Source organism: Aythya ferina (assembly GCF_964211825.1).
Source record: "Aythya ferina genome assembly, chromosome: 3".
Classification (NCBI taxonomy): domain Eukaryota; kingdom Metazoa; phylum Chordata; class Aves; order Anseriformes; family Anatidae; genus Aythya; species Aythya ferina.
This window is the reverse complement of record NC_140298.1, coordinates 120053394-120074009: the sequence shown is the minus strand read 5'-3', so window position 1 is coordinate 120074009 and position 20616 is coordinate 120053394. Positions and strand designations below refer to the sequence as shown.

Here is a 20616-nt window from a genome sequence, read left to right as displayed (position 1 = left end):
GCGGCACAAAGTCCAGTTTGAGGCCAGTAATGAGGTGGATAACCTGGGGTTCAGTACTAGGTCCAGTCTTGTTGAGCATCTTCATTAGCAATCTGGATGATGCAGCAGCGTCCCCTCGGTCTGCAGATGACCAAACTCAGGAGTGGCTGATAAACCAGGGGTCGTGCTGCCACAGAGGGACCTGGACGTGTTGGAGAGCGGGGCTGATAGGGACCTGCTGCAGCTCCACAGGGAGAGCTGCAAGGCCTGGCCCCTGGGGAGGAACGAGCCCAGCACCGGGACAGGCCGGGGGCACCCAGCTTGGAAGCAGCCGGGCACAGAAGGACCTGGGGTCCTGGTGGGCACCGCAGTGAGGGGGAGCCAGCAAAGGGCCCTTGGGCAGGGAGGGCTGGAGGTGTCCTGGCTGTGCTGGGACAGCCGAGGGGGGATCCTGCCCCTCTGCTGGGCGCTGGGGAGCCCTGGGGGTCCTGGGGGGTCCTGGGGGGTTCTGGGCCCCCAGCACAGAGACCTGGGCCCAGCGGGGAGAGCCCAGGCCGTGCCCCCGGGGTGCTGCCAGGCCCAGAGCCCCCGTGCTGTGAGGAGAGGCTGCGAGAGCTGGGGCTGCTGGGCCTGGAGCAGAGGAGGCTCCGGGGGAGCTCCCCCATGGCCGTCAGTACCCGCAGGGAGGTGCGGAGAGGCCGGAGCCGGGCTCTGCTCAGCGCTGCCCAGGGCCAGGCCCAGAGGCCCCGGGCCCACGGGAGCCGCTCCCGCCGGCGGCCGGGCCGGGAGGGGAGGGGCGGGGCGGCGCGGGGCGGGGCGGGGGGGCGGGGCCGTGGCGCGGGTGCCGCCGGGAGCCGAGTGCCCGCCCCGCCCCGCCCCGTCCCGGCAGCCCCCGCGGCGGGCAGATGGCGGCGGCGGGCGCTGAGGAGCGGCGCGGGGCGTGGGGCGCGGCGGGGCCCGAGCGCGGCCCCGGCCCCGGCCCCGGCCCCGGCCCCGGCCCCGGCCCCGTGCCGCTGGGCTCGCTGCTCAGCCGCCTGCCGCTGTCGGCGCCCCCGCCGCGCCGCCGGACCGCCAGCCAGTGCAAGCCGGAGCCGCCGCTGCTGCGCACCAGCAAGCGGACCATCTACACCGCCGGGCGGCCGCCGTGGTACAGCGAGACCGGAGCGCCCGTGGACGAGGCCTTCGTCATCGGTGGGCCGCGGGCCGGGCCGGGCGGGAGGGAAGGGGGGGGTGGGGGCCGGGGCCGCGCTCACGGTGCCCCCTCGCCCCAGGGCTGTGCGGCGGCAGCGCCTCGGGCAAGACCACGGTGGCGACGCGGATCATCGAGGCGCTGGACGTGCCCTGGGTCGTGCTGCTCTCCATGGACTCCTTCTACAAGGTGAGCGCGGCACAGCACGGTGTGACACGGCACGGTGTGACACGGCACGGTGTGACACGGCACGGTGTGACACGGCACGGCGCGGTGCTGAGCGGTGCCGGTGCCCGCAGGTGCTGGACGAGGGGCAGCAGGCGCTGGCGGCCCGCAGCGACTACAACTTTGACCACCCCGATGCCTTCGACTTCGAGCTGCTCGTCAGCGTCCTGCGCAAGCTCAAGAAGGGCAAGAGCGTGAAGGTGCCCGTGTACGACTTCACCACGCACAGCCGGCGCCGCGAGTGGGTGGGTGCCGTGGGCACAGCTGGGGGCACGGGGAGGGATCGGCTGGGGACAGCAGGCACTGGGGGGCGTTGCTCCGTGGGGTGTGGATGGGGGCTGAGGGGGAGCGTGGAGATGCTGGGGTGGTCGTGGGACCGGGGAGCACCGTGGGGAGAGCTGTCAGTGTGAGCACGGGCAGGGCAGGAGCTAGGAAAGGGATCAGGCAGAGGCTGGGGCTTCTGCAGCAAGGGCTAGGGGTGATGATAACGGCCCTTAAGGGTTGGGGGGTGTAGGACAGCTCAGGCAACGAGCACCCGGTGCGGGTCTGGGGTGATGTGCTGTCCATGCTGAGCATTGGCTGGTGCGATGTGTGAGGGGGGCAGGGTGACTGTAACGCCTGTCTCTCCCCAGAAAACCGTGTATGGGGCAAACGTCATCGTCTTCGAAGGCATACTGGCTTTTGCAAACAAGGAGCTGCTGAAGGTATTGCTGCCTGATGCGGCTGGCCACCCGCTGCAGGGCGCAGCACAGGGGCAGGCATGCAGCAGGGTGCTGCACGGGGGGTGGGCACGGTGCTGGGCTCCGGGGGGCTCCTGAGAGCGGGGTCGCCCACTGCTTGTCGGCACAGCAGCTCTGTGCTGGAGGCGCTGGGGAGGCAGCGCTGGGTGCTGCTGCTGCGAGGGGGGACACAGCTGGCCAGGCTGTGCCAGGGGGAGCACGCGGGGGGTGCCGAGGGGGTGTTCACTCCTCCCAGTTTTCCAGCTCCTGGACATGAAGGTGTTTGTGGACACGGACTCTGACATCCGGCTGGTGCGGCGCCTGCAGCGCGACATCATGGAACGCGGGCGCGACATCGTGGGTGTCATCAAGCAATACAACAAGTTTGTGAAGCCGGCCTTCGAGCAGTACATCGAGCCGACCGTGCAGGTTGCGGACATCGTGGTGCCCAGGGGTGAGATGCGCCACGTTGGCTAGAGCTGGCCGCAGGGTTGGGCTGGTGTCCTGACCCGTCTTCTCCGTTCTCCTGCCAGGTGGGGAGAACTTTGTGGCCCTGGACCTCATTGTGCAGCACGTGCACAGCCAGCTGGAGAAGGTGAGGGGGAGACTGATCGAGTGCTGAGAGCCTGGGGGAGGAAAAGAGAGACTGCATACAGGAGGGAGGGTGGGGCTGCCACAGCCCTGTGCTCTCTGGGTCTCAAAGTCACCTCTTTACACAGCTCAGGGCAGACTGAGCTGCAGTGCAGGGGCTGGGACATGGAGATGGGACAGGCGCAGCACTCACGCTCTGGCCTCACTCTCCTGCTGTACCCCTGGTCCCAACTAGCTGCTCCTGATGTCACCCATTGCCACCTCTCTTGTCCCTGGCATCACCCAACACTCCAGCCTTGTCTCCTGCATGTACCCAGTGGGGTTCTGCACCCAGCCCCAGGAGAAGGGGTGGGAGCTGGGCTGGGGCTGCCGGGGGGCCGTGTGTGGCTGGCGCAGTGACTGGACATCCTTTCTTTCCCCTTTTGCCGTGCTGAACCACTCTGCTGTGCCACCCAGCGTGAGATCACTGTCAGGTATGTTGGGGACCCTGCCATCGCCTGCTGTTCTGTGTGTGCTGCCTCTTCTCTGTCCCTCCTGGCTGAGGTTCTGCCGGGATGTCTGAGTGTAGCTGCTCTTCCTCAGCCTCAGAGGTGGCTGCCGTGCATGCAGCTCGTTTGGAGCTGGCTTGCTGTGGCTGCAGGCTCTTACACAGCCTGTCCCACAGCAGCCACGCTTGGTTTGTGTGACTGGCTCCCTGCACTGCTCCTGGCCCTCTCCGGAGCACGGCTCTTGCCCTGAATGTCGGAGGCTGCCCCATTCTATGGGAGTGGAGCCCTAGGCAGTCTCTAGGATGTGATGTGGGCAGCCACAGCAGCACAGTCCTCTCACTTCATTGATGTGACAGCCCTGTCCTAGGGAACCTGGCAAGGTTTTGCTTTTGCAGAGCTGCTTCTCCTACTGCCTGGGTGCTGGCAGAAGCTGCTTGTACGGGAGCAAGCTGGCAGCTGGCTTTGTGGCTGGGGGAGGCTTTTTCCTCATTTTTACGAGGTGGTGCTGGTTTGGGATTGTGTATCTGGCACTAGACATGGGGCTCTCCGTGGGATCAGGGCACAAAGACCAAGCCCTTCCTGGTGTCCAGGCAGTGTGGCTGGGAGGAGCTTTCCTTCATGGCAGCTCTGTGTGCGTGAGTTGCGCAGCTCTAATCTCTGCTTTCCTGTTGCAGGGCAACTCTGGCCTCTGCCCACCAAGGGCAGCCCCTGCCAAAGACATTAAGTGTCCTGGAGAACACGCCGCAGGTGCGGGGCATGCACACCATCATCAGGTAAGTCCCAGCCTCCTCTGGGGATTTAATTTGTGTTCCTCCCAGCAGGACCGTTCTTTAGGATCACACTACAAAGCCTGGTCTGAGTCTTCCGATCCCCTGCCCTCAGGTCTTCAGATGCAGGTGTTTTCTTGGAGCAGAACTGCTGAACAGGGCTGCTTCCAGCTTACAGACGAGTTTTTGGTGACAGACTTTGTCTGCCCTGGTGTGACTTCCAAGCCACAGGCAGGTTTTTCTTGTGATGAGAGGACGGTTGGGCCAGATGATCTTGGAGGCCTTTTCCAAGCTCTGTGATTGTATGAGAGGGGGCTGGGTAGCACTTTCCTACCTGCAGTACAGCCCTGGGAGCTCGGGATGTGGGGCGAGCTGCCGTTGCTGCCTGTCTCCCAAGGCACTTGCTTTTATGGCCAGCTAATGGAAGGGGCCCAGGTGCTGCTTCTGTGACTTTGCCACTCAGTTGATCTTTTCATTCCCCGCAGATGCTTTTGCTTTTTCTAGGTGACAGTAACATTATTGTAGAGTCAAGAGCAGAGCAGTGTGGGACCGTGTTACTGCTGTTGCAGGAGCTACAAGCTCCTGCATGTATTCCTGTCACTGTCTGAAGCCCAGGTGCCTCGTCCCTGGGCTGTGGACTTGAGTAGTTCTGCGTTCAGGCCCAGCTAATGGAACTGTGGAGCAGGTTCTGCCTTGTCCCTCCAGCATCTCCTTCCTCCCGTGCTCCTCTTTGTGTCCTGAGCCGATTGCTCTAGCTCATCTGTCTGTGCTCTCAATGGTAGGTGAAGGTCACAGTGAGATCCTGGGGGAACAGCACCTCCAGAGGCAGAATGTTTGCTTGCAAACGAACAGTTTCCCTTTATGCTGGGGTTCTGCAGGAAGAGAATAATGCAGGTCTTTGTCTCTAGCCTTCCTGCGTGCAGGCTTTGGCACAGATCTTTTACTTGCTCTTGTGCAAGAGCCGACAGCATTGCAGTGATGTGTGCTGCTCTCAGACGTGAGCCTGGCCAGCCCGTTAGCAGCGTGCAGGTGCCAGGCACTGAGCAGTCGGTGTTCAGATGGAACGCTGCCCTGGGCACGCCTCGAGTCCATCTGTAGCTGTTGCTGCCTCTTCCTTCCTGAGGCTGCCTTCCCTTGGCCTTGCTGGGAACGGGCTGTTGTCTGGGGCGGTTCTGCCTGTATGCCACAAGCATCTAATAACCGTAATCTGCTTAGACTTAGGAGTTTGTTTAGCTGCCCTGGGGAGGAAGGGATTGGCCCCTGCACGCGGCGGCTGGAGCGCAGCAGCACCGCTGAGCTCAAGTTGCCCTGACAGCGCCGGGCTTCCCGAGCTGCTGGGGTGATTGGCAGGGGAGGCGGACTTTGCCTCTTCCAGATGGTAAAATGAAAAATCCCACACTTGGGAGGGGTGTTGACTTGGCCTGTCAGCCACCCCCTCAAATCCTGCTGCAGCCCACAAGAAAGCAAGGAGAACCGAAGCGGTGCTGCTGTTAAGAACTGTTTCACTTGAGGAATTCTGGTTACAAGTTCCCGTGGTCAGTGGTAGCTGTGCAGCTGGTATTGGTGCCTGTAAGTGATCACCTGGCAGCACGCTATTGCTGCTGCATAGCTCTGGTGTGATGTGGAGTCGTTAATGGTTGAGGGCTGTTGGTGCTCCCTTGGGACCCCCGCGCTTTGCCCTGCCCCAGTGGCACTGCTCCCTGCCCGCTGGGGCTTGCTGGGCCTCTGCTGCATTGTGTGCTCACCGGGCGGTCTGCCCTCCTCCAGGGTGCTCACACCTCTGTCCGTGAGGTTCCTGTGCCTTGGCAAATCCGACTGCTCACCTTTGGTCTGGCTTCAGGGGCTGCAGTGCCACAGCACCAGCCCTTGGAGCGCCGGCGCTCCCACCAGCACTGCGTTTCGGAGCCTCTTGGCTCACCGGAGCTGGTGCCTGGGCACGCACCAGGGAGCTGTCAGCCAGCTCTTCCCTCCAGCCTCCCTTTTTCCATTCTGCCTTTCCCGGTGTAGTTCCCCTAGAGACAGCCTGTTGGGCTCAGCTTGCCAGGCTGCTGCCGGCCAACATCGTTTCCCTGTTGTTCAACACTGGGGGCTCCCCTGCACTTCAGCCTTCTGTCTCTGTGTGCCCTCCTGGAAGACTGCCCTGTGGCAGCAGCTGAGCATCTCGCTGAGTGCAGGCATGGCAAATTCAGGCTTGGCATCCTGGGGAGAAGGAGTTTCCAGGGCAATCATTGTGCAGGGGCGGAGACTGAGAAATTGTCCTATATGTAGCATAGCGGGGTAGTTTTATTTGTGTTCAGGCTGAGGGTGGACACTGTAATAAGGTCATCTTCCAGCTTACAAGATGCTTCTGTATCAGGGCCAGATCTCCGGAGGCAATGGGAGCATTTCATGCCGTGTGTCAGGACTCCTCGTGGCCTGAATGGGTCCCAGCAGCTGCGAGAGCCTCCACAAAACTGCTGCCGTTCACGTACTGCAGGAGGAAGAAGGATGTGGGGATCCTTTTTATTGAAACCAGTGCCTTCTGGGGGTGTTTCCTCACACATCCCTCACAGCGTTCCTGGTCAGTCTGCCCAGCCGTGTCCCGGGGTGTGTTGGCTGAGCAGATCTGTTCCGTGCAGCACAGCTCGGTCCCGGAGCTGCGGGGACGCCTGGGGCATCCTGCTGGTGCTGGGTGCCCAGCTGTTTGGGTCGTGGCTGTCGGCAGGCGGTGCCATGGGACCGGCAGTGTGCACGTCTCTCTGCCCTGTTGCACCTCGGGCTCTCTCTGCCACAGACCTGAGTTCCCCTCCCCTTGTTTGCCTCTCTGTACCCACGTCACGCCTGGAGAGGCTCCAGGACGTGTGCTGGCAGTGCGGGCTCAGGGGCGTGGGTCAGCTGCTGCTCGCTGGAAGTTTGCTCTAGCTCCAGCTCCTGGACTTTGTGCCCTGGCAGGACGTGCTGTCCCGTGTCGGAGCTGCTCTGGGAATGTGTGGCTGCAGGTGCTGCAGTGCAGGGTACAGCAAAGCGTGGTCCTGCCCCCAGGGCAGCTGCAGCGCTTCAGGCACCGCGCTGAAACCTGCCTGTGCTCTGGGTTCCTGGGGACCCGAGCGTGTGGCTTTGTGCTGCAGACACTCTGACCCTGAGCACAGCCAGGGCTTCCTGCGAGGTGCTGCTCCCCGCAGAGAGGCTGCTCTGCACCGTCCCCTGACAGCCCTGGTTAGCCTGATCTCGGGAGCTGGCCTGGTCTGGGGGTACCGGGCCTGGGGCGCGCTGCCTGCGGGCCAGCTCCTGCCTCTGCTGAGCACTGCCCGGGCGATGGCAGGAGGGGTCCCACCCCGTAACCTCACCCAGGTCTGGAGCAGGGCAGGCCGTGTCCCCTCCAGGAACGCTGCGCAGCAGCTCCAGGCAGAGCTGGAGGAACCAGAGCACTGGTGGCACGGATGAGCTGCTTGCAGCATCTGTTCCCTGGCACTCCTGCAGGTCAGGGACCCCTTGGGGCTGCCTAAGGGGCGAATGGACGTGGTGCGAGGGGTCCTGGGGGCAGCTGGCCACGAGAGGCAGCCCCGTGGAGGCAGAGCTGTGCTGGGAGCCCGGGCGGTGCTCAGGCTCCAGGAACCTGGTGGGCGAGCGTGCGGTTGAAGCTCACCCACAGGGGGGGTGCGTGCAGACCGCCCCCTCTGAGGAGCTGCCAACAGCCACCGTCTTTCTCCAGATCAGCACCCGTTTTCTCCCTTCTCCTGGGACTCTCCTGTTGTCCCAGGGGCTGTTGGAAGCATCCCCGTTGGTGCCCTTTTCTGGTCCCTTTTGTGGTCAGTGCGAGCTCTCGGGTGCAAGGCACCCAGGGCTGACTGCAGAAATCTCCTGGTAGTAGCAGCTGCTCATCCTTGTGTGCAGCTCCCGTTGGTGGACTGTCTGTCATCCTTGCGGTGTGATGTGAGAAGTGGCAGATGATGTCCTAAAATACAGAATAAAAATACCCAATATCCTTCTGCCTTTTATGGGCCGTTGCCAATTCCACCCCTTCCATCTGGTAACTGGTAAATATCTCTTAAGACTCCTTTGTTCCTTATGTTATAAAGAAACACTGTGGGTATATGCAGGTTGTGTTGTTTTAGATGCAGGTCACGGAAGAGAAAACCGATTTCAGCAGCTCCTTCTTAACCACAGTGCTCGCTGTCAGTCTCCCTTTTGATTGTTGTTGAGCCAGAAGCTTGTTCTTGATGATTCTCTGGTAAAATGACACTTGGGTTACAGCCCGTTATTGATGCTTTTGTCAAAGCAGCCACAGCCTGCACGGGATTTAAAGGGACATCATAGGAATCTTTATGGTCACATTTCAAACTTGCAGTAAATCTTGTGTTCCTGGTAACTGGCCTCTTGGTGTACTTGCTTTTCCTTTAGGCACTGGGCACTTAGGAAGGTCTCTGGACACTTCTGCCCAGGGAAGCTGTGGGTGCCCCATCCCTGGAGGTGTTCAAGGCCAGGTTGGACGAGGCCCTGGGCAACCTGATCTGGTGGGTGGCATCCTGCCCATGGCAGGGGGTTGGAACTGGGGGGGGCTTTGAGGTCCCTTCCAGCCCAAACCATTCTATGACTGGAGGTGCTCTGGGAACAGCTTGTCTGACAGCCGCCCTCTGAGAAGTGGGGCGGGGGCAGCCCTGCCCCAGGGTTGCTGAGCAAAGTGCGCACACGCCTGTGTCATTGTGCTTTGTGTGCTGGAGGTGCTTATGTGCCACGTGAGGTAGGCTGTACCGCATCTGTGTGCTGACAGGCAAGGTGCTCTCGGTGAGAAAAGCCGTCCCTTTTCCCCTCTGGCACGGGGATTAGCGTGTGTACAACAGAGTTAGCTGGCTTTCCTCCTCCTGACGGAGAAGGGGAGATCTGTAAATGCACGGTCCTGTTGTGTTTTTATTCTTTGTTTTGCTTTCTTTCTTCCTTTGTTTTACTTGATTTCTTGCACAACACTTCAGTGTGGTGATGCGGTGTTGCCACACGTTTCGGGGCTTGCCTGGTTCCGGGCAGTCGCTGCTCTCTGGGTGGGTAACCAGAGAAGTGTTGTGAGTGTGTCAGAAGCTGCTGCCCATTGATGGTGTCAGGTAGCTCAGCTGCTCCTGGCCGTGCTGAGTCCGGTCCCCTGCCCACACAGGTGCCTCAGGAGCTGGCGTCTGCTGTGCCGTGGTCAGTGGCAGCAGTGCTCGTGTTACACCCTGAGCACTACCCGGCGGGACTGCTGCAAAACACTGCCTCTGCTCCTGTGCTTCTGCTGCCCAGCAGCTGGTAGTGCTGCTGGCGTTGTGCTGCACCCTCCGTCCTCTCTGCTCCTCATTATAGCTGCTGCCAGCACAGCAAGGTCCTCGGTCTCCAGCCTCACAAGCCTTGCAGCAGGTAGAGGTGGTGTGCAGAGCAATTAATGCTGCACCTCCACGTGCACTTCTTGGGCACCTGCATCGTTCCTGTCCTGGGCCATGATGCAGGGCTGCTCCAGGCTGACTTTATGCTAAATAATCCCCTCTCTGTTGTTGCTGCTTTATTTCCTTCTCTAATCCAGCTAGCCCACCGTGCAACTACCTCCGAGCTGTCTCCCCTTGTCCCTGAGCAGACTGGGCAGCATCGTGCAGCACTTCGTGCTCTCTGCTTGGTCAGCTGCAGGCTTCGTGTCCACCCTCCAGGGGAACTGAACACCCCTGGACCATGCAGTCCTTTATAGACCATACCCTGCGGCTTTGGCAAGCCCTGAAACGTGTTGCTGCCTCCGTCTGTGCTCTAGGCTGTGTTCTCAACCGAGACATTGTTTGACCTTCCTTCATCTTCCAGGGCTGACGCTCCCCTGCCCTGTGTGCCTGCTGCCCCGACACACCAAGGGCAGGGACTGGCGCAGTTCCAGCCTGCTGGAGGTGTGGTGCTGAGCACTTCTGGTGTTCTTCTTGCTGCCCCTCCGACTGCTGGCAGCATTGGTGCCAGCACCGGCTGCTTGGCACTGGCAGAGCCTGGTCTCTGACCTCCCGATCAAGCCCCTGGCACAGGGCTCTGGGCGCCGTAGTCCTGTTGACATCCGCCTGGAAGGGGAAGGTGCCCAAACCTCCGCAGCTCCCCTTTGGCTCCTGTCATCCTTGTCATTTCTAGATCATGGTGGATCTCTGAGAAACCGAGCTGGTTTGCTTGCAGTGGTTTTTGAAGTTATCTGCTTGTTTCAGTAACAAGTCAACAGCTCTGAACGCTGTTTATAACTGGCTGAATCTGATTTCACGTGGAGGTGATTGTCTGCTGCAATGGACGTGTTCCTCCTGGCAAGGGAAGAGCCCCAGGACTTGGCTCTCCCAGCCTTCCTCGCCTGTGTGACAGCAAGGCCGCAGGCTCCTCGGTGCCCATTCGCTTTCTGTTTAGGGACTTGGAGTCACCCTTTTCTTATTTTCCCCTCTTCCTGCAGGGCTGCAGTCTGAGGGTCTTTGACCTGCAGCCGACCCAAGCGGGTTTCCTTTCTGCAGCCAAGGCTTTTGGAGGTGTCTTCCCGTGTCCTTGGCCAGAACAGCATGGAGGCAGCGCTCCTGCTGCCGTCCTTCTGGGGCCCTTTTGGGGTCCCCCTGGCTGGGTCTGGTGGTCCCATCTGCCCTGGCAGCTGCTGACGCCAGCCGGGCTGCAGCTGGGGGTGCAGTCTGTGCCCCCAGCACCTCTCCAGGGCTTGGGGTCCAGCTCTGCCCCTGCCACGTGCCAGCGATCCTCCTGCTGTGCCATGGGTTGTGCCGAGACGCCTGCCTCATCCCGGCAGGCTGGGCAGTGCTCGCGTCCACCCGCTGTGTCCCAGCTCTCCTGGCAAGGCCGCTCCTGCGTGGCTGCTGGTCGCTGCCCAGAGCAGCACCCGGAGAAGCTGCTCCGTGCTGGGGGGTTAGGAGAGGGTGGGAACGGTGCCTGAGCGCTCTCCAACTTGAACAGTCCCTGGGGAGGTCTCAGGGCATGGTCTAAGCTGGGGACTGGTGAGCCTCAAAGGCCTCTGGCTGCTCTGTCCTTGTCCCCTCCTTCCCTCGCTGGCTGCAGGGGGGAGCAGGGGCTCCGCTCAGTGCCCGCCTGTCCTCCTGCAGGAACAAGGACACGACCAGGGACGAGTTCATCTTCTACTCCAAGCGCCTGATGAGGCTGTTGATCGAGCACGCCCTCTCCTTCCTGCCGCTGAAGGTACGCCAGCACCCCTCGCCTGCAGCCCTGTCCCTGTTAGGTGCTGGGGGCCCCCAGGGGCCGGCTTTGCCCACGCTCTGCTCACCTCCCCTTTCTGCAGTCCGTTACGGTGGAGACGCCCCAGGGGACGACGTACGAAGGGAAGCGATTCCACAGGCAGAGGGTGAGATGTTGTCCTGGCCCTCTCCTCCCTGTGGGCACGCGGCTGCCCCGTGCCTGGTGGGGACTGACCGGGAAATCCCGCTGGCCCCAGCCTGGTGCCGTGCTGCAGGGCTGCCCGGGCAGCCTGTCCCCCGTCCCATGGTGTGAACCCGAGCACCATCGGGCTCCACGGGAACTGCAGAGCCTCTGGAGAGCATCTGGGCCCTGAGCTGGGGCCACAGCGGCACGGCAGAGCTGGGCAAGGGCAGGCAGGACGGGTGTAGAGAACGTGGGTGTGAGCTGCCCTGTGGGGACGGTGGGGTCTGCTGGGCAGAGAGGGGCCGAGTCCTGTCCTCCACCATGGGAAGGACGCGTGGGAGCAGCCAGAGCTGCTGCTCTCTGCACAACTGAAGGCAGCGTCCCCCTGCCTCGTCCCAGATCACCGGCGTGTCCATACTGAGAGCTGGGGAGACCATGGAGCAGGCCCTGACCGCCGTCTGCAAGGACATCCGCCTGGGCAAGATCCTCATCCAGACCAACCACGACACCGGGGAGCCCGAGGTGAGCAGCGCCGCAGCCCCGGCACCGAGCCCCGGCAGGGCCGCGCCGGGTGACCGCAGCTCTCTCCCCTCAGCTCCACTACCTGCGCCTGCCCAAGGAGATCAGCGAGGACTACGTCATCCTCATGGACAGCACCGTGTCCACGGGGGCCGCGGCCATGATGGCAGTGCGCGTCCTGCTGGTGAGGGGCCGGGCAGCGGGGCTGGGGGCGTGCAGCCCACCCCTGGCCGGGCTCTCACGGCTCTGTGCCGCAGGACCACGACGTGCAGGAGGACAGGATCTTCCTGCTGTCGCTGCTGATGGCGGAGATGGGGGTGCACTCGGTGGCTTACGCCTTCCCTCGCGTCCGCATCATCACCACCGCTGTGGACAAGAGGATCAATGAGGAGTTCCACATCATCCCAGGCATCGGTGAGAGGGGGCTGGTGCCGGCCATGGGGGCAGCCCCCCACCCTGGCAGCGCCGCGGGGCCCTGCCCTCACCTCGACCTCGCTCTGTCCCCATGTCCTTTAGGTAACTTCGGGGACAGGTACTTCGGCACCGACGCCCCTCCTGCCTGCTGTGAGAGCGAAGCCATGGACTGCTGAGCTGGGCGGCCCCCGGGAGGGGCGCGGAGCCCCCAGCCCCTGCACCCCTGCAGCTGGGGCTCTCCTCTGCTGCCGGCCGGCCCCGGCCCCCAGCTGCCACACCGGAGGCGGGGGTCGAGGGCCCGGTCCCGCTGTGGCCTCGCAGCACGTGGGCAGGCTGCGCCGCTGGGATCTGTATTTATTTGTATTTATTGCGAGCAGCTGCCCGCCTGGCCCTCCCCGCGGGCAGCCCAGCTACTTGAAAACCATCAGGGATGGGGGGCTCCCGCCGAGCCCCCGGCTCCCCCTGCTCCCACACTCCGCTGCCGCCCGGCCTCGGGGCTGGGGGCTGGGGGTCCCCAGCCCCTGGGGGGGGGGATTTGGGACCCCACCGCTCCCCCTTTGCATTCCAGCCCCGCGGGCGGCGGGGGCCCCCCAGCCCCCCCGGGACCACGCAGCCCCGCCGCTGCCCCGCTCCTTGCTCAGGTTTTTCCCCCGGTGGCGGGGGGGGGTGCGGGGGGGCTCCCCGGGGCCGGAGGCCTGGGCCCCCCTCCCCCCCGCTGCCGCCCCCCCCGTGCCTGGCCGCCTTCGTTTTGTACCGAAATAAAGGAGCAGCGCGGCCGCCACCGCCCGTGCCTCGCGCCGCGGGCAGGGGATGGGGACGGGACCGGGACCGGGACCGGGACCGGGACCGGGGCGGGGGGGGGTGGCACCGGGGGGGGGGCGGGGCCACCGGGCGGCTCCCGGGGCCGGGCCGCGCCTGCGCAGGGCGGTGGCGGGGCGGAAGCGGCCGTTACCGGGCGGGCCCAGCCCCGCGGTCGGAACCCCCCCCCCGGGTCGGTGCCCGCCGGGCCCGGTGCGGAGCCGCGATGGCGGAGCCGGGGCGGGCTCAGCGGAAGCTGTCGCGGGCCGGGGAGAGCCTGTACCGGGTGCTGGGGCTGGAGAAGGGCAGCTCCCCCGAGGACATCAAGAAGGCCTACCGGTACGGTACCGGGCGGTACGGGGCGGGCGGGAGCAGCGGCGGCGGGGCCGCTGCCGGCCGGGGGGGCTCGGGCCGGGCCGGGGCCGGGAGGGAGAGGCCGGGGCCGGGGTCGGGGCCGCCCGTCCCAGCGCGGCCGCCCCGCAGGAGGCTGGCGCTGCGCTACCACCCCGACAAGAACCCCGACGACCCCGCGGCCGCCGAGCGCTTCAAGGAGATCAACAGCGCCCACGCCACGCTCAGCGACCAGGACAAGCGGCGGCTCTACGACCAGTACGGCTCCCTGGGGCTCTACGTGGCCGAGCAGTTCGGCGACGATGCGGTGCGGCACTACTTCCTCATGTCCAAGTGGTGGTTCCAGGTGAGCCCAGGGCCGTGCCGCACGCTCCAACGCCTCCCGGTCCCCCCCCCCGGGTCTCACGGCCGCCCCGTGTCCCCCCCACTCAGGCCCTGGCCCTCTGCTGCGGCGCGCTCACCTGCTGCTGCTGCTGCTGCTGCTGCTTCTTCTGCTGCGGGGCGTGCTGCCCGCCCAAGGAGGACGACTCCTACAAGTACGTCGACCCCAAGGACCTGGAGGCACAGATGGGCACGGAGGACAGCGGTGAGTCGGGTGGAGGGGGTCCTGTGTCGCCGGGGGCACGGAGCGCTGCCCCCAGGCTGGACCGGGCTCCGCAGCTCTGCCGTTAACGGCCGTTTGTGGGGCTTCCCCTGCGGACCTGGGTGACGGTGGGCAGGGGCACGGCATGGCTCAGGGGGCAGCTCCCTCCTTGCTTTCCTCTGGGTAAGGGCTCCCTGAGGCCCCTGCTGGCTCTGCAGAGCCCTTGCCCAGCTGGGCAGGGAGCTGGGGGCAGCAGCTGTGCCCCAGGCTGGCCTTGTTCTCGGGGCATTGGCTGTGCCGCTGCCAGCAGGGGCTGCCCCGGGTCACCCTGCAGGTTTCCGTGGGGACTGCAGGAGCGGTTGTGGTTGTGCACTGCCTGGGGCTTTGTAAGCTTTGGTCTGTGGGAGACTTCTCGAGGGCACTGCGGTGTCCAGAGTACCTGTTCCCCAGCGCCATGGGACAGGGCTGTGCCACTGATCTGCAGCTCTCATCTTCCAGACCCGCAGATCCCGGTTGTGGCGCAGCCCCCGCCTGCTGGCGCGCAGCCCCTGCCGTCTGTCAGCACCAAGACCGAGGCATGAGGCTGGCCTCCATCCTGCCGGCTCCCCCAGGACTCCGGACAGGGATCCTACTTTGGGACTGTCACTTTCCAGGACTCCAGTCACGCCACCTAGGGCAGCTCTCCAGCCTCAAGGTGGCTAGAATCTCAGGTTAAATTGGCCAGCATCACTGCGGAGGTTCTTCTGCCCTTGCTTGAGCGCCAGGGCAATGCCCCTGTCTCCCAGTACTGGTGACAGAGGCAACAGAGCCCTCGCTGCTGCACCCCATCCGCAGTGCCTCATCTGCTGCGGTGTTCCCAGCAGCCTGCCCAAGAAGTCACACATGGAGACCTCTTAGGGCCAGGCTCGACCCTGCAAGAAGTAGCTGTGTCCGAGACCGTTAGCACTGTAACCTCTGGGGCTGGGCTCAGCCCACTACCTGCCCTCACGGGGACCCTTCTGATGGGTGCTGGGTGCCAAATGCTGCTCGTGGGATTGGGGTGCTGCCTGCTGTACCCCCTTCCTCTTTGCCCTGCCATGGCTCCGGGGCGCTGGCTGCACCCCACTCCTGCTGCTAGCAGGCTCCCTGCAGGGCTGGGCCCCGTACAGGCACTTTCCTTGGGTTTTAATAGATTTTATGGGCACTACTAAAGGACTTGAAAGGATGACATAATGTGAGCGTGTTTGCGTGGTGTTTCATTGGGGCAGCCTGAGCGCTGGCAGGGTGCACCTCTGCCCTGTGCTGGGGAGAGCACTGGGTCCCAGGGGGGCGGGCTGGGAGGGGCGTGGGGTAGCACGTCCTGTCCCAAGCGCTGCTGGAGCGCTGCTCTCGCCAGGGTGACTCAGTCTCTCCTGTCACCTGCCCGGGGCTGCCTGTGGCAGCTGGCTCCCGCGGAGCTGTGCCTTTCCTGCCCTGCAGCCCCGTGCCCCACACGGGCAGGTGGCTGGGTGCCCGGCCACGCTCCTGCCCTGGCTCTGGGGACCGGTGGCTCTGCCGAGGGGGGGAGACGGACAGGGGGCCCGGGGAGCCCCCAGCCTCACAGCCTGCAGCCCCCACCCGCAGCCGCGTGGGCCCTGCCTCACCCCCTAAATATAGCAGAGTGGCCGGGCTGCTCCTGGCACCAGCCTTGCTGGGCTCGCTGCCACCCTGGTGCTCGGGTCTGTGGGGCCCGGGCGACACCAGCTCAGCTCCACTTGCCCCCCCCGGCCGGGGCCTGGCGCCGGGCAGCATCGTGCTCTGCAGCGCAGACCCCAGCCCCCTTCCTGCGGGGGGTCCCGCGGGGCGGGGGGCTCCGGCAGCGGCTTCCCCACCGCCCCGGTCCCGGGGGCACCGAGCCGCCGGGGGGGCGCAGCGCCGAGGCCCTGCCCGGGGGCGGCGGGACGGGGCCGGGGGCGCCCCGGGCGCGCCCCCCGCGGCGGAGCCCGGTGTCGGGGCGGGGGGCGCGGGGCCCGGTGCCGGCCGTGACTCAGTGTCACCCGACGCCGCCGACAGCTGCGGCGGCCCCGGCGGGGCGGGGGCGGCTAAAATTAGCGCGGAGCTCAGCGGGGCCGCAGCGGCGGCGGGGCCGGGCCGGGGCAGAGCGGGCGGAGGGGCCGAGGGGCGCGGAGCCGAACCGAGCCGGGCCGGGCCGGGCCGGGCCGGGACCGCGGCGATGAACTTCGCGGTGGGGCTGAAGCCGCTGCTGGCGGAGGCGCGGAGCATGGAGAGCCTGGAGAAGCAGCTCATCTGCCCCATCTGCCTGGAGATGTTCACCAAGCCCGTGGTCATCCTGCCCTGCCAGCACAACCTCTGCCGAAAGTGCGCCAACGACGTCTTCCAGGTGCCCCCGGGGGCCGCGGGGTGCGGCGCGGCCGGGACCGGGCCGGGGGGGGGGCTCGGACGGGGCCGGGGTGGGGGGCCGGGGGGGGGTCTGCCGGGGCCGGGGGGCGCCGTGCCCGGTCCGGGTCCTCCCCGCGGGGCTCCCGGCGTCCGGAGCGGGGCCGTGACCCCCCCGCCCGCAGGCCTCCAACCCGCTGTGGCAGTCGCGGGGCTCCAGCGCGGTGCCGTCGGGCGGCCGGTTCCGGTGCCCGTCGTGCCGCCACGAGGTGGTGCTGGACCGGCACGGGGTGTACGGGCTGCAGCGGAACCTGCTGGTGGAGAACATCATCGACATCTACAAGCAGGAGTCGGCCAGGTGCGGCACGGGGAACCCGCGGGGGGGGGCGGCCCCCGGGAGAAGGGGGGCACCGGGAGGGCAGAGGGGCTGTGGGGGGAGCCCACGCGGGACACTGCGGAGCCACGGGGGGAGCGAGCCTCGTGGGTGAAAGGCAGCCGGGGGGGTGGGGGTGGTTCTGCAGGCGGGCACAGGGCTGGGGGCAGGACGGTGCCGTGTGGGGCTGGGGGCAGTGGGGCAGAGGTGCCCGTGGGGGCCCGGTGGGCAGCGGCCCCTCCCGCAGGCCCCTGCACGCCAAGGCGGAGCAGCACCTGATGTGCGAGGAGCACGAGGACGAGCGGATCAACATCTACTGCCTGCGCTGCGAGGCGCCCACCTGCTCCCTCTGCAAGGTCTTCGGGGCGCACAAGGACTGCGAGGTTGCGCCGCTGCCCGCGGTCTACCAGCGCCAGAAGGTAGCTCTGGTGGCCGGGTGGCCCTGGCGGGGGTCCAGGTGCCGCCTCCTGCTCTGGCCCTCATGCCAGTCTCACCCCAGAGCGAGCTCAGCGATGGCATTGCCATGCTGGTGGCGGGGAACGACCGCATCCAGGCCATCATCACCCAGATGGAGGAGATCTGCCGGACCATTGAGGTGGGGCCGGGGCTGGCACAGCCTGCGGGCTCTGCCCCTTGCATGTGCTCCCCCTACACACACACCAGCCCCGTGCTCTGGGCTCTGCCCAGCTCTGTCCCTTACCCCCAGCCCCACCAGGATGCCCCAGGGCAGCAGCACACCTGTGCTGGAGGCGGTCTGGGGAGGGGAATTCCCTGATGAGCAGCAGCACCTGCAAGTCACCCTGGGACTCCCCAAGGCAGAGGGCCCAAGGAACCAGGGGATGTTCCCGGGTGCCCCACACAGCCCTGGGGATGGGGACGAGGCAGGAGCAGGGCAGCCCCCTGAGCCTAGCAGTCCTGCAGGAGAACGGTCGGCGGCAGAAACAGCACCTGGGGCTGCGCTTCGACTCGCTGTACAGCATCCTGGAGGAGCGGAAGAAGGAGCTGCTGCAGAGCATCGCGCGGGAGCAGGAGGAGAAAGTGCAGCGTGTGCGGGGCCTCATCCGCCAGTACGGCGACCACCTGGAGGCTTCCTCCAAGCTGGTGGAGACAGCCATCCAGGCCATGGAGGAGCCCCAGATGGCAGTGTATCTGCAGGTCCGTGGGGGAAAGGGGCCCCTGGGGTGTTGGGCTGTGCCATGGGGTCAGGTCCAGGACTCACTAGGGGGTTGGGGCTGCCCCTGGGCTGGGTGGTGGAGCCATGGGGCCAGGATCCTCTGCGGGGCTGGGGCTGCCTCTCACAGCTGTGCTGAGGGTGCTGCAGTCACATGAAAGAGCCTGGGGGCTGGAGGGGGTGGCACCTGCTTCCTGGGGTCCCTGGTGCCATTGCTGCAGTGACACTGATGGCCCCCTGCTTTCCTCCACAGCACTCCAAGGAGCTCCTGAAGAAGTGAGTGGGGCTGGGGGCACGGGGCTGGGGGCGGAGGGGATGGAGCAGTGGCCGGGCAGGGGGCTGTGGCTGCTGGAGCCTGGCAGCTCCCGAGGGCATCCGTCTGCCCTGCAGGATCACAGACATGTCCAAGGTGTCGATGAGCAGCCGCCCAGAGCCTGGCTACGAGAACATGGACCACTTCTCCATCAATGTGGACTATGTGGCAGAGATGCTGAGGACCATCGAGTTCCAGACAGGTGACAGCAGCGGGACAAGCACAGCCTGGGGGAGTCATGCACGGGACTCCTCCTGGGCAGAGCCCTGCTCCTTGGCACCTGGAGCCCTTTGTGGGGGTGTCCCCTCCTGTACACGCATGGGGATGTGTGGCCCCTCAGGCACTGCCCTCTGCACCTCCCACATGTGTGGGCTGCTGCATCCTGCACGAGGGCCAGGCTGTCCCTTTTGCACCAGCGCGGTGTCCCGGTGCTGCTCACACCACGGGGAGGGAGGGTCCCAGGCTGAGGTGTGCCCCTGCCCCGCAGAGCCACTGGGAGAGGATGAGGGGGACGGCCCCATGGAGGGCAGCGAGGCTGCGGCAGATGAGGACCGGCTGGACAGCCTGGAGGCACCCGAGGCTGCTGAGGGTGAGTTCTCTCTGTACCATCCTGTGCCAGGCTGTGCTGTGCCAGGCTGTGCTTGGCCCTGGGGCTGCAGGGCAGTGAGTCCCGAGGGGGCTGCCCTGGCCATGCAGGGGTTCTGTGCCATGCTGAGGACACCGTGGTGCCCGTGTGGCTGAGACGTGACCTGTGCATGGCTGAGCAGGTCCTGCGGGGTGCCAGGGTGTCCCTGCCTCCAGCTTGTCACCTGCTTTCCCTCTACAGATGTGGGGCCGAGGCAGAAGCCAGCAAGCTCTCCACATGGTGAGACCCTCCCCGGGACCAAGGCCAGTGTGGAGCAGGGGACAGGGACAAGCTGCGGGGTGCTGTGGGGCAGAGGAGGCACCTCCTGAGCACAGATGGGAACAGGGGCAGGGCTGGGGGGGGTTGTTGGGTGGTCCACACCTTTCCAGGTACAGTGCTGAGGCTGTTCTCCTGCACAGGTCAGCACTGAGCTGGTGCCACAGGGCAGCTCCAGCACCGAGCTCATCCCTGCCCCTGGCACTGCTTGGTGAGCCACAGCCCTACTGCTGCACGTCCCCACTACTGGAGCTGCCCCATCGATCATTAAACTGTGTACGAGGATCCTGTCTTCAGTGCCGTGTGTGGGGCTGCGGTGGGTGCAAGGGCTGTCAGCCCCACACAGCTCTGTGCCAGCCTCTCCACCCCGAGTGGTGCGTGGGACCCCCCCATGAAGGACTGCGCCCCCGGGAGCCCCGGTGCAGCACAACTGTGGCAGCGTGGGGCTGGGCTGCAGCCAGGGGTTTTGCCCCCACCCAGCCCCACTGCATGCAGGGCTTGGCTCTGCCTGCAGACCCATGCCTGGGGGCGAGGACCCCCCCAACTGAGCTGCCCACGCAGCCCCCACTCACCCTGCTGGTGCGGACGCTGTCTCGCAGCACCGTCCCCTGGGTGCACTGAACAAACAGTGCTGGGATGAGCTGGCTGAACACACAGCCGGCCGGCAGCACCGCAATTAGCGCCGGGTCGGGGCCTGAGCCCCCCCACCCAGCTGCCAGGGGCTGCCCGGGGGGGCTGTGACAGCACTGGGCTGCGTCACCCAGCCCCACGTCACGGCTGGTGCAACAGATGATGCACAGGGACAGGAGCTCCTCGTGGGGCTGATCTGGTCCCTGGGGGTGGGATGCCACAGGGATGTCTCCGGCCATCACCCCCCCTGTACCTGCCTGGGGACAGCGCTGGACACACCGCAGTGGGAGCCTGGCTGGCCGGCGGTGCGGGCTGGGACCCCCAGTGCCAGCAGACATGGGCACCCGCGCACAGCCCCAGGGACCACCAAGGTGGCTGGGGGCTGCAGTATGACTGACGGGGAAGGCTGAGGAAGCTAGGTTTGCACAGCTCGGAGAAGAGGAGGTAACACGGGGTCTGACTGCCGTTCTCAACCAGCTAACAGGACTGGAGAGGGCAGAACCGTGGGGCACACAGGGACAGGACACGAGGCAGCAGCATATGTTGGGAGCTAGGAAATTCCCGTTGGATATAAGGAAAAGTATTTTCCCTGTGAGCATGCTGAGGTACTGTCTTGGGGCCAGAGGGGCTGTGGGGTGTCCCCTGGTGAGCGCAGACCCTGGTGGGGCCCGGTCCCATTGGTGCTGCTCTGGCCCCAGGGCTCCCCCAGCCCCACGCCTCTGCCTGCCCATGAGTGCCTCGCGTGCACCAGGCCCAGGGGATGCAGCCCGGGTGCTGCAGTGGCACATCCCCTGTGTGTCCCTGCGGGGTGAGCAGCCGATGGGCTGCGACAGGAGAGGAAACAGCCCCAGAGGAGCCAGCAAGTGCTGGGGAGGTGCCTGGGGCCGAGCCAGCAGGTGAGGGTGGGACCCCCAGGACCAC

At 65.5% G+C, this 20616-nt stretch overlaps 3 protein-coding genes across 6 annotated transcripts; all 3 read left to right on the top strand.

Moving 5' to 3' along the window:
* Nucleotides 1-869: 869 nt before the first annotated feature.
* Nucleotides 870-13001, top strand: LOC311435243 (uridine-cytidine kinase-like 1). Of its 2 annotated transcripts, XM_084516058.1 has the most exons (14): nucleotides 870-1170; nucleotides 1251-1357; nucleotides 1468-1638; nucleotides 2026-2097; nucleotides 2377-2566; nucleotides 2646-2707; nucleotides 3160-3176; nucleotides 3866-3964; nucleotides 11014-11107; nucleotides 11208-11270; nucleotides 11687-11809; nucleotides 11883-11990; nucleotides 12064-12220; nucleotides 12323-13001. In XM_084516058.1, the coding sequence occupies exons 1-14, from the start codon at nucleotides 885-887 to the stop codon at nucleotides 12394-12396; spliced, it is 1623 nt and encodes a 540-aa protein (XP_084372184.1). In that variant the 5' UTR covers nucleotides 870-884; the 3' UTR covers nucleotides 12397-13001. The 2 variants fall into 2 exon arrangements, with proteins under 2 accessions (XP_084372184.1, XP_084372185.1); XM_084516059.1 differs by lacking the exon at nucleotides 3160-3176.
* A 145-nt stretch (nucleotides 13002-13146) lies between these two features.
* DNAJC5G (DnaJ heat shock protein family (Hsp40) member C5 gamma) lies at nucleotides 13147-15164 on the top strand. The gene is made up of 4 exons (XM_084516088.1): nucleotides 13147-13357; nucleotides 13502-13715; nucleotides 13802-13955; nucleotides 14451-15164. The coding sequence occupies exons 1-4, from the start codon at nucleotides 13245-13247 to the stop codon at nucleotides 14531-14533; spliced, it is 564 nt and encodes a 187-aa protein (XP_084372214.1). The 5' UTR covers nucleotides 13147-13244; the 3' UTR covers nucleotides 14534-15164.
* Nucleotides 15165-16073: 909 nt separating this feature from the next.
* TRIM54 (tripartite motif containing 54) lies at nucleotides 16074-19350 on the top strand. 3 transcript variants are annotated; one of them, XM_084516084.1, is made up of 10 exons: nucleotides 16074-16311; nucleotides 16493-16665; nucleotides 16928-17099; nucleotides 17180-17275; nucleotides 17602-17835; nucleotides 18105-18127; nucleotides 18242-18366; nucleotides 18652-18753; nucleotides 18991-19029; nucleotides 19209-19350. In XM_084516084.1, the coding sequence occupies exons 1-10, from the start codon at nucleotides 16144-16146 to the stop codon at nucleotides 19217-19219; spliced, it is 1143 nt and encodes a 380-aa protein (XP_084372210.1). In that variant the 5' UTR covers nucleotides 16074-16143; the 3' UTR covers nucleotides 19220-19350. The 3 variants fall into 3 exon arrangements, with proteins under 3 accessions (XP_084372210.1, XP_084372209.1, XP_084372208.1); XM_084516082.1 differs by having other exon boundaries at nucleotides 16080-16311; nucleotides 16913-17099; XM_084516083.1 differs by lacking the exon at nucleotides 18105-18127 and having other exon boundaries at nucleotides 17602-17839; nucleotides 18214-18366.
* The last annotated feature ends 1266 nt before the right edge of the window (nucleotides 19351-20616 follow it).